The 12805-nt window shown below is 42.5% G+C and overlaps 1 protein-coding gene across 1 annotated transcript in view; it reads right to left on the bottom strand.

The window, feature by feature from the left end:
• Nucleotides 1-12805, bottom strand: part of LOC115165643 (uncharacterized) — a 48875-nt gene that overhangs the window by 8474 nt on the left and 27596 nt on the right. Inside the window, exons 3-7 of the mRNA XM_029718898.1 lie at nucleotides 8518-8637; nucleotides 7024-7244; nucleotides 5602-5682; nucleotides 3277-3385; nucleotides 3077-3129 (exon numbers count right to left, since the gene is read on the bottom strand). Of these exons, the coding sequence (XP_029574758.1) occupies nucleotides 3077-3129; nucleotides 3277-3385; nucleotides 5602-5682; nucleotides 7024-7244; nucleotides 8518-8637 (584 nt within the window). The remainder of the gene's footprint in view (nucleotides 1-3076; nucleotides 3130-3276; nucleotides 3386-5601; nucleotides 5683-7023; nucleotides 7245-8517; nucleotides 8638-12805) is intronic.

Below are 12805 nucleotides of genomic sequence, written 5' to 3' on the forward strand. Positions count from 1 at the left end.
TGTATCTGGTTTGAATCTGAGAATAATTTGTATATCACTGGTTAGAAGAGAATTTGCTGTCATTTAAATTCTAGAATGTTGGATGGAAGTGTTTTTTTGTTGTTGTTTTTTTTGCTTTGTTATTTAACTTCAACGAATCACGATCCGCCATAGGATATCAACAGTGACAAGAGTTGCCTGTTATTTGAGTGATAATTTGACTCTCAAATCCATGTATTGCTGTGAGGCTTTTATACAGAGAGCACCCAAATGTTCCCTGCCATTTGAGTTTGAAAATAACAGTGGAATTCCTGAAACCATCGGCACCTATGACAAAATCAACAGTACAAAACCAATGATATTGATCTTTTTTAAGCAATCGATTTTGTGTCATTGTGATTACTATAAACGTTGACACTAATATCACTAATCTGAGGTAAAAAGGATGTGTTATTACCATCAATTCAATGTGGCCAAAATATAAGGTTGTTCATGTACAGGAAATTAGCACAAATAATCTTATGTAGCTTTATTGGACAATCTCACAGCTAAATATGGCACAGAAACCTAAACATTTATGGTAAACTTCAATCAAGATTAAAGACCAGTTAACTGTAAAGGAACAGTGCCTCTCCAGAGCACAATCTCTATCTCTTTGCCTGCTTACACTACCAGTCAAAAGTTTGGACACACCTACTCATTCAAGGGTTTTTCTTTATTTTTACTATTTTATACATTGTAGAATAATAGTGGACATCAAAACAATGAAATAACACATATGTAATCATGCATTCTCTCAACCAGCTTCATGAGGTTGTCATCTGGAATGCATTTCAATTAACAGGTGTGCCTTGTTAAAAGTTAATTTGTGGATTTTCTTTCCTTCTTAATGCGTTTGAGCCGATCAGTTGTGTTGTGACATAGTAGTGGTGGTATACAGAAGATAGACCTATTTGGTAAAAGACCAAGTCCATATTATGGCAATAACAGCTCAAATAAGCAAAGAGAAACGACAGTCCATCATTAGTTTAACACATGAAGGTCAGTCAATCTGGAATCTTTGAAAGTTTCTTCAAGTGCAGTCGCAAAAACCATCAAGCGCCATGCTGAAACTGGCTCTCATGAGTACCGCCACAGGAAAGGAAGACCCAGAGCTACCTATGCTTCACAGAATTCAAGGAACATCTCAACATCAACTGTTCAGAGGAGACTGCGTGAATCAGGCCTTCATGCTCAAATTGCTGCAAAGAAACCACTACTAAAGGACACCAATAAGAAGAAGTGACTTGCTTGGGCCATGAAACATGAGCAATGGACATTAGACCGGTGGAAATCTGTCCTTTGGTCTGATGAGTCCAAATCTGCGATTTTTGGTTCCAACCGCCGTGTCTTTGTGAGACGCAGAAGAAGCGAACAGATGATCTCTGCATCTGTGGTTCCCACTGTGAAGCATGGAGGAGGAGGTGTGATGGTGTGGGGGTGCTTTGCTGGTGACACTGTCAGTGATTTATTTAGAATTCAAGGCACACTTAACCAGCATGGCTACCACAGCATTCTGCAGCAATACACCATCCCATCTAGTTTGCACTTAGTAGGACTATCATTTGTTTTTCATGACCTGGCCTCCACAATAACCTGACCTCAACCCAATTGAAATGGTTTGGAATGAGTTGGACCACAAGTTAAGGAAAAGCAGCCAACAAGCATATGTGGGAACTCCTTCAAGACTGTTGGAAAATCATTCCTCATGAAGCTGGTTGAGAGAATGCCTGATATAGGATTACAATTTTAAAAATCCAATAGATAACCCTATCACATTTTGGAACATATCCTACAGGATTTTATCCTCTAGGATAGAATCCTATAGGAGTCCAATGGGACTGGTTCCAAAATCTGATAGGATTTTCTATTGGATCTTTAAAATTGGAATCCTATAGGATTTCTTTACTAGGGGTTAAGCCATGCCACACTGGCTGTATCTATGGAGGGGACTCTGGGAAGCTATGGGAGATTCCTCAATAGAATTAGGAATTAGAACACTAGAATGGACATGAACCTTCTTCTGATGGTCCAAAGATCAGCCATTTTGGTCAGGGAGTTGGTCAATCATGGTTTGCCAGTGCTGTGATAAGATATTATGTAAAACAATGAATGTGAAGAATTTATCTGCACTGTATGTGTGTTAGCCAGCTAGCCAGACAGTTTTAGAGGAATGATTCCGTACATTTTTCAAATGAACTTACAACATAAAAACATTCCATTCAAACAATGCAGTCAAGCCACAGCCACACACGGGCTAAAATTAGTTGATGATAAGACTTATACAAGTTGTTAATGCAACAAGTACTGATATTGTATCATATAATAGCACTCACAGCTTTAAAAGAAAGAAAATCTGAGACATTTCTGGTCTTTTACATACATTTTAGAGGCTATTTATACATAAAATGTATATAAAACCCATATAAACTGTATTTATAAATAAATGACAATATTTTAGGTTGACTATAATTCCATTACAATTGCCAATGCATCACATGCCTACTTTTATTTTCCTGCATAAGTTAAAGCAGGAAATGCATCACCTATGCCTCTACTGCCATTAATTCCAATTAGACTGGTTTTGGATTTCTCCCTGACCAAGATGGCTGCCATTTTGTCCCCATTATGGAACTTTTAGGGTTTATGACAGCCCCTCTAGTAATATAATAGGATCGCTCTGGATTCCTCACTCTGGTGCCTGGGGACTGTTCACGTCATGGTTAGTTCACTACCCGGCTTTATGCCAAGCCTGTTATTTATATTAAACCAGATTGTGATTTGGAAGTGGGGCTCTGCATAGCATTCCACTGCCTGGTTGGTTCCCTACATTGTCCATATCTCTCTCTTATAAAACTATCATGGTACCTGTGTCGCAGTCCATTTAGAGTTGTGTACATAAAAGATAGCATGTGAATCAATACATTTTCCCTTCCATCTATCGCTATGGGGATGATGACTATACAGTAGCTACAGTTGTTAAAAGTGACAGGGAATAAGAAGAAAATAGTCCTAGTTTTCTGCTCCCATATGTATGAGTGTGTTGAAGTGGACATACCTGGCCCTTGATGCCTTCACTGACCAGGCTCTCTGACAATTCTTTGACACCACCTGTAAGGAGAGACCAATGGGAGTTAGAAAGATACCTTCTTGGTAATTCAGTGAAATATTCAGATTGTCTAGATTAGAATACTATAGCGTTCAAAGAAACTCATTACTGAAACATATTGTTATGATTATCATTATAATGAAACCTACCATCAGCGCGTGTCAAAACCAATGTGTTAGAGTTCTCTTCCTGGAACACTTGAAGGTTGCAGTCCCCTGTGCACCAGGCTGAATCCTCTAAGATTCTCTTGGTCTCCAACTATGGGAAAAACACGTCAGTTTAACGATCATATATTGTTATGCTCAACTCTCAACTATAACACAATGATTTATGTGTTAAAACCACATCACCTTGTTGATGACACTGATATCTAATCTGTTTATTCTCACAGAAAGCCAGAGGTCCACAGAGTATTTTGGCACGCCCTGTTCCAGTGACCCAAAGGGACTAGGCTGCGCCGACTGCTGTGGTTCTCCTACGCAGGGAGGATGTCTATCCTCATCTTAACGTCACCACACCAAACACACAATGACGGTCATGGTTTGAGCCGTCTGCAAACATACACTCTGCTCTCTTTCTCAGCGTTCTCTCCCTTCCTCTGTAGAGCTAATGCCTCTCAGATGCTTCACAGTAGACTTGCAGTGTTAAATGCTGTGTGGGTGTGCGTGTGAATCTGTCCAGCTGAGTGTGTGAGTCAGTGTGTTCACCACGCCATATGCCTTTGTGTTTGCGTAATGGAAGATGGATAGCGTCGAATGGAAAACAGCTCGGCGACCACACCCCATCTCTCTCTCTCCCACCTTGGTCTTGAACTATAATATCATCACATTGCACAAGGATCTTGGGATGGGAGCTCTTCCTCCCCACTCTGTGTAATGCGATCCAGACAGCGCTTCTCTTCCCCATAGGCCGCTATGTGCAAACACAGCATCCTCAGTCAGGAGTTCCACATCTACAGCTACAGCCTGGTCTCCCCATAACGCTGAGCTATCCTATGGGTAGGAAGGAAGGAACCCTGCACATCCCACATCAGCTCCCCATCCCTACTACTCCCAATGAATTCTACCCTACAGTACTAAGCTAATCCGTGTTTAGTATCCTGTCTCGCTCTCGTCTTCTTCTCTCTGCCTCCTGTTCCTTCTCTGCCTCCTGTTCCTGTTCCTTCTTCTCCCCCCCCCTCTCCCTGCTTAACCAGTAACTCATTAAAGCTACGCTCAGGATCTCTAACGTTCGTCACAGTGGGCCTCTCTCAGGGATGACCTCAGCCTCACTATTGGCATCCACAACACTATGTCTGCGTTTCTATTTATTTTCATTTAGATTGAGATGGGCTCTACGAGATTGCCGTTTGTGATTGACATCTAAGGCCTTGAGTGAGACTGGTGTGTGTGTTCTTTATAGTAATTGTGTTATTATTAGCTGCTACCATTTATAGTTTTGACTGAAACCTCAGAAAAGGGGACAGCGTTTCTGGGAATTTACAGGGATGTTTTTTAGAGAACACATTCCAGGACTTTTCTCATTAAGAGATTTTCCACTACTTTGGAGTGGATCTCGGTTCATGGGAACGGCTCCAAGGATAGAAGGTGATAGATAGACATTACTCTTGTCTTATCAAGGCTTTCCCAGCAGTTCACCCACTCTCTGTGAACGCTTGTCTTTTTCCACTTGTTTCAGACCTGGTCCCCAGGCCAATTTCTCTGGTTGAATCATGCTAGGATTAGCAGGCTAGACCCACACGTCAATCCCTTATTGTTATGATAAGGTGTTTGTTTTTGTACATGGGTACATGTCTTCATGGAATTATCATGTCATCGGTCAACACTACCATGGTGTTTCATTCCATCTCACACCGAAGGTTCCACTACACCAGTTCCACTCTGCACACCCTGCTGTTCTTCCATTGACCTTTGGCCACTGGAGAACACAGAGACGCCCAGGGAGGAAACGTTGTCCTCCTCCCCGTTTGTCTTCTGTGACGACAGACGGACGGATGATTTAGAACGGCTAAAGAATGTCTGAGAACAGATCGGCCTTTATCAGGCCCCATATTTCCAACAAGCTATTTGGAACATATTCATCTTAAACATATTAAGTGGAATGAGACAGAGACTTCCTCCGATGCCAAGGCGCTGGGAGCCAGATAAGGGCCAGGGTATATGAAACGTGGCACCAGGGCTGAAGGGTAAGAGGCCTCATGTCTGTCTGTTCGTCTCCCAGGCAGTTGGCTGGTACAGGCTGATAGCTCTGTAAGGGCTGTGGTTGGAAACAGAATGTAGTACAATACACACCGTGGTAGAGGCTGGGGGAGGGCAACTGTACCAGAGATACCCTTGTATGCGGCTTAGACTGTATTGTTCTGTTTTATGATAGACGAGAGCTAGGTGGGGTGGTAGAGCACACCGGCTAATATGGTATGGGAGAAGTCCATAAGGAAACATTTCATAATGACAGTAAAACATGTTGCTACTCACACAGCTGGTTTCTGAAGAAAGCTCCACCTTGACTGCATCCTTGTCCTTCACTGCCTCCTTGTCCACACACTCAACATTGGGCTGCAGAAACACAGAGACTGCATAAAGCTTTCACTCAAGTGTTGACATCATCAGATTCTGTAAGTTTGTCTCCATTCAATCACAATCTGCTACATTCCCTCTACAGTGAGTTATGATATGGGGAATTCAAAGTTAATTTGCTGTCCTACAGTTGTGTCAAGTTGGCTGAATGTCCTTTGGGTGGCGGACCATTCTTGACACACACAGGAAACAGTGGCGGTTCTAGACCATTTCAACTGGGGGGGCCAAGCTGGGGCCAGTTGTACTGTTAGAGGGGCCAGTTACATTAGACGCTATTGTTGTCATATCATTTTCTTCACTGCATTGCAGGCATTAGCAGGCAAAAGACCATGTTCATAATCATTAGTGTTCCGCGTTGCCACTGTCTAATAACGGGTGTAAAAAAGAACGATAGCAAAAATGTGTTATGTAAAAATTATTTGTGGCATTTAGGGGGGCCACAAGGGGGTCCAAAATTGTTGTCACAGGGGCACTGCCCCCCCCTGCCCCCCCCCCCAGAACCGCCCCTTACAGGAAACTGTTGAGCGTTAAAGAAAACAGCAGTGTTGCAGTTCTTGACACTCAAACCGGTGCGTCTAGAACCTACTACCATACCCTGTTCAAAGGCACTTAAATCTTTTGTCTTGCCCATTCACCCTCAATGGCACACATAGACAATCCGTCTCAAGGTTTGAAAATCCTTCTTTAACATGTCTTTACCCCTTCACCTACACTGATTGAAGTTAACTAGTGACATCAATAAGGAATAATAGTTTTCACCTAGATAGTATATGTCATGGAAAGAGCAGGTGTTCCTAATGTTTTATACACTCAGTGTATACACTAGATGACTGACAGGGTGCACTGTTTTGAAGCCAGCGTGCCTCCATCTCCCCCAACTCCCCCACCGTTGTAAAAACATATTTTGGAAGCTATAGAAATTTGTTTTTGACACGTTTATTATATTACAGACACCTTAATGCATACTTTTAAATGATATTATGTGAGATAAACATAAACAATTGAAATATATAACATTTTTGTCAAAGTATAATTTTTTGAAAGTTCTAATACGGTCCCCACTACAACAACAAAATACTTAAATAAATGTAATTTTGCACTTGAAACATTTAATTGAAATACTGTAGAATTGGAATGCTTTTTCTGAAAGGAGTGCCAATATGGCTGACCAGTGGCTTCAAAGCCTCTCATTGGCCAAAACATAGCATCAGCAATTCAGGGTTTATATACATCATTGTCCTGAACTGTCTTTCAGAATTTCATTATGACACAGCATCTAAATATATTGTAGGCATTCGCCATTAGTTAGGTATTACTCACATTCACAAGAACCTGTGTCTTGGGTACAACCAGTGCATCAGTTGCTTCAGTGCCCTGTGTGTCTACACCAGGTCCAGCCGTGGCTCCAGAAGTTTCACCTCCTGCTAAGGGGTCACTGTTTGGCACCATGGAGGAGAAGGCAGTGTCCTGGTCTGATCCAGGAGCACTGTTCCCAGTAGTGTCGTAAGCTGTGGCGTCGGCGACGGTAGTGGCCGTGTCGTCTACAGGGGATTGAGGGGTTGCGGTGGCATAAATACCATAAAAGAAATGTTTACATTGAAAACATATTTTATACACAAGTGAAGCCGCTCCGAATAGGCTACCCAGTACCCTTCATGAATCCTCCCAATCCCACCCCACCCTATCCTAACCCAGTCACCTGATGTATGTCAATAGAAGTGAAGAAGAAAACAAACAAACAAGACAAACATTCAACAAGTACTGGTAGAGATGAGCAGGCAGACAGGACAACATAATAAAAACAGACTTGAAAGGCAGACAGCACAACATAATAATAACAGACTGGACAGGCAGACAGCACAACATAATAATAACAGACTGGACAGGCAGACAGGACAACATAATAATAACAGACTGGACAGGCAGACAGGATAACATAATAAAAACAGACTTGAAAGGCAGACAGCACAACATAATAATAACAGACAGGACAGGCAGACAGGACAACATAATAATAACAGACTGGACAGGCAGACAGGATAACATAATAAAAACAGACTTGAAATGCAGACAGCACAACATAATAATAACAGACTGGAAAGGCAGACAGGACAACATAATAATAACAGACTGGACAGGCAGACAGGACAACATAATAATAACAGACTGGACAGGCAGACAGGATAACATAATAATAACAGACTTGAAATGCAGACAGCACAACATAATAATAACAGACTGGACAGGCAGACAGCACAACATAATAATAACAGACTGGACAGGCAGACAGGACAGCATAATAATAACAGACTGGACAGGCAGACAGCACAACATAATAATAACAGACTGGACAGACAGGACAGCACAACATAATAATAACAGACTGGACAGGCAGACAGCACAACATAATAATAACAGACTGGACAGGCAGACATGACAACATAATAATAACAGACTGGACAGGCAGACAGGACAACATAATAAAAACAGACTTGAAATGCAGACAGCACAACATAATAATAACAGACTGGACAGGCAGACAGGACAACATAATAATAACAGACTGGACAGGCAGACAGGACAACATAATAAAAACAGACTTGAAAGGCAGACAGCACAACATAATAATAACAGACTGGACAGGCAGACAGGACAACATAATAAAAACAGACTGGACAGGCAGACAGCACAACATAATAATAACAGACTGGACAGGCAGACAGGACAGCATAATAATAACAGACTAGACAGGCAGACAGGACAACTTAGTAATAATAATCTGGACTTTGGACAGGGATGTTATTAATGTCTTACTTGTGACTGTAGGGTTGTAGGTTGCATCTTTGAGTACTTCTGTAACAGAGCTGGGGGCAAATGTGATGCCCGTATCAGGTGCAGCAGAGGGATCAGTGGGGTCAACTCCTTGACCTCCATCTGAGAGAGAGAAACAAAAATGAATCAATACAGTAGACCTGATACTGCCCCACTGTTCAGAGCTTAATGCAACCTTACCTCGCATCCTTAGTGCAACCTTACCTTGCAACGTTAGTGCAAGGCCTTTATATCCTGTAATGATTGTAAAGCATGTCAAACAACCAATGAAACGGACAATGCAAGATTGGTTTTGCTTCACATAGGCTAGTGACAGAATTGTACTAACCCTTCCACTGTAGGGAGCGCTCAAACTTTATTTAGTATTCCTCTCCTTTCAGACTGTAGCTCTGCACTCTCTATAAACAATATTCTAAAAAGCGCCGATGGTAAATTACTGTTGTAGCCCGGTTGTAGGCATCCCTCACTAGCTTTAAGCACCAGCTGTCAGAGCAGCTCACAGATCACTGCACCTGTACATAGCCCATCTATAATTTAGCCCAATCTACTACCGCTTCCCCTACTGTATTTATTTATTTTATTTATTTTGCTCCTTTGCACCATATTATTTATATTTGAACTTTGAACTTTCTTCAAACTACAAATCTACCTTTCCAGTGTTTTTCTTGCTATACTTTATTTACTTTGCCACCATGGCATTTTTTTGCCTTTACCTCCCTTATCTCACATCATTTGCTCACATTGTATATAGTCTTATTTTTTTTTCTACTGCATCATTGATTGTATGTTGTTTTACTCCATGTGTAACTCTGTGTCGTTGTATGTTGTCGAACTGCTTTGCTTTATCTTGGCCAGGTCGCAATTGTAAATGAGAACTTGTTCTCAACTTGCCTACCTGGATAAATAAAGGTGAAATAAATAAATAAAAAAAACCCAGAAGACTAATCTGTGGGATGAGTTTTGGCAGGTGGGTGGTGTGTTTGTGTGATTGTGGTTCAGGGGTGGAGGTCAGGTTAACACTGCCTGGCCCCTATGACCGACACCCTGCTCCTACGTGCTTGGAAACTCTGACCCTGGCAATTTGACTGGGGTAACTCATGGGTACACTCGGAATGGCTGCCTGGTATTGTTATGCAATAATTTCCATGGTATTTTGGAATGTTCTATCAACTGATACTCAAGAGTTGATATTCACGTAATAATAAGGAATTCCCCTCGACCACGCCCAGAAATTGGGGAAAACAAACATTCTTTCCCATTGACCCCCAGTGGAAAAGACCCAACATTGTTTTTTGTTATACAGAAATCACAAAACATGCCGATAAGCTGCTGTGTTGTTCAACGTACATGTAACCAGGTTAAAAATCCTGACCTACGGTTTTGTCACAGTATCCACTGAGGATGGCGCCCCTCCTCGGTCGGGCGGCGCTCGGCGGTCGTCGTCGCCGGTCTACTAGCTGCCACCGATCTATGTTTCTGTGTTCTTTGGTTTTTGTCTGCTCTAGCCCGCACCTGTCTCTTGTCTGTCATTAGTGGGGAGGTATTTAGTTTGTTTCTTTGGGTTCGTTTTTGTGCGGGATTGTTTGTTTGTCAGCGGGCAGGTCTGTGTACGTTCTGTGCTTTTTGCACATTTTTCCCCAGCGGATTCTCGCTGGATGAATATTGCATTTGCCGGGCTGCGCCCCGTGCGTATTTTTGTTTTCTCTGGGTTTACTGTGTTCCCGTGTGGTCTCTGGGCGCACCCTATGCCCTTTTGTTACGCCGAGTGGTTTTTCGGTGCAATAAATATATCATTCTACGACACTACTGGACTACGTCTCCTGCGTTTGACTCTGCCCTTTCCTCCTGCCTTAAGGAACCGTGACAGGTTCCTAATGATCCCACATAGGGAAATAGAACCTGCGAGAAGAGCCCTGAAAATGTTGATCATTTGAATGTGGAGTACAGGGCTTAACATGTCTCTCAAAGAGGCTAAAAAAAGATTTTGGCTTGGAAAGTTGAATATTTGTAGGAGTCGGGTAATTTGTTAAGGGAGGAAGATTGGAGGGAAGGAGAGGGAAGGTTGAAAAGACTAAGGGAGGCAGAGGTTTGAATATGTTGAAGCTAGCAATAACAAGGAAGAGGGTATGTCCAGGAAGATTGGTGTCAAGTTCAAATCAAATCAAAGTTTATTTGTCACATGCGCCGAATACAACAGACCTTACAGTGAAATGCTTACTTACAGCCTCTAACCAACAGTGCAAAAAAGGTATTAGGTGAACAATAGGTAGGTAAAGAAATAAAAACAACAGTAAAAAGACAGTGAAAAATAACAGTAGCGAGGCTGTATACAGGCACCGGTTAGTCAGACTGATTGAGGTAGTATGTACATGTAGATATGTTTAAAGTAACTATGCATATATGATAAACAGAGTAGCAGTAGCGTAAAAGAGGGGTTGGCGGGTGGCGGGAAACAATGCAGATAGCCCGGTCAGCCAATGTGCGGGGGCACTGGTTAGTCGGGTCAATTGAGGTAGTATGTACATGAATGCATAGTTAAAGTGACTATGCATATATGATAAGCAGAGAGTAGCAGCAGCGTAAAAGAGGGGTTGGGGGGGCACACAATGCAAATAGTCCGGGTAGCCCTTTGATTACCTGTTCAGGAGTCTTATGGCTCGGGGGTAAAAACGTTTTAGAAACCTTTTTGTCCTAGACTTGGCACTCCGGTACCGCTTGCCATGCAGTAGTAGAGAGAACAGTCTATGACTGGGGTGGCTGGAGTCTTTAACAATTTTTAGGGCCTTCCTCTGACACCGCCTGGTGTAGAGGTCCTGGATGGCAGGCAGCTTAGCCCAAGTGATGTACTGGGCCGTATGCACTACCCTCTGTAGTGCCTTGCGGTCGGAGACCGAGCAATTGCCGTACCAGGCAGTGATGCAACCAGTCAGGATGCTCTTGATGTTGCAGCTGTAGAACCTTTTGAGGATCTGAGGACCCATGCCAAATCTTTTTAGTTTCCTGAGGGGGAATAGGCTTTGTTGTGCCCTCTTCACGACTGTCTTGGTGTGTTTGGACCATTCTAGTTTGTTGGTGATGTCATGACGTTGCCCTCTTTGGGTACAGTGAGCACTATTACCCCTCCCTCTGCACCATCCCCCTACCTCTGCACCATCCCCCTACCTCTCTCTCTGTTACACTCAGGCTGCTGTGGTCAGAGAGGTCATAAATTCCTGGAGGAGAATCCTGCCTCAGGGCCAGACAGTATAGAGAGGGTGAGTTTCATAGAGAGAACAAAGGAATTTCTTCCACCTCACAGAACTGGAGGTCCGAACAATATTTATGTTTTGGAGAATGTATAAAAGATCGGTGAAGAATCCACCTACGAACTGGTCCGTTTGGTACAATTTTGTGAAACTCATGAGAGACAATACGTCCACATTACCATAACGCTGTTTATACAATAGCCTCAGTTATGAGGCTTACATCTAATGGTTGTATAAAATGAATGAGTAAGGATGATACTATTTGTGAAATGATATGATGCTATGTAATGATGTTAATGTGAGATAATTGTATTTCTGTTTAAAGTTTCACTAAGTCATTGGCACGCACCCAGGGCCACAGACAGGACCTGGCGTCATGAGACAGCCTTTTTCTATGTCCCGAATAAAACCCCCACCTGGGTTTTCTATCACCAGACCGAGCTTACCTCAATTATGAGAGGGCTAAGGGTTGAGATGAGACCAGTACCTCTATCAGAGAGGGAAATAAGGTTTAAGTAGATTGCTGAATCTTTTAACCATCCCACGTGGTTAAACTCTCAGACTATTGATACCGACAGAATAAGAACAAGTCTTTGATATTAGTTACTAGTCTGCAGCTAGGAATTCGGCATCATTGAACGCGAAGACTGACACCTGCCGAAACATCTATTCTATAACGACATGAATGAATGTCACTCTGAACTATCTAATCTAACCAACAGAGAGAGAGAGAGGGCGGATAAACTCTCCAACAGAAACAAACTTTTCAACAGAGATCCCGACGACACACTGAGCGTAAATATATATATCGATTGCAATTATTCCCAAATGAGTGAGCGTTCATGTGCAAAGGATTAGCATTTCAATTGTTATAATTATCAACTCTGTGGTGTCTTCTCAGCTGACCCCCACTCCCCTTTTGTCTAACAAGCCCCCATGCCGGTTTAGCCCACTAGGGCACATCCCCCTATCATTTCTTTGTAACCATATCTACTTTGTTTGTTTGTGTGATGCATTTCTGTGAG

The sequence above is a fragment of the Salmo trutta genome, chromosome 28 (assembly GCF_901001165.1).
Source record: "Salmo trutta chromosome 28, fSalTru1.1, whole genome shotgun sequence".
NCBI classification, from domain to species: Eukaryota; Metazoa; Chordata; class Actinopteri; order Salmoniformes; family Salmonidae; genus Salmo; species Salmo trutta.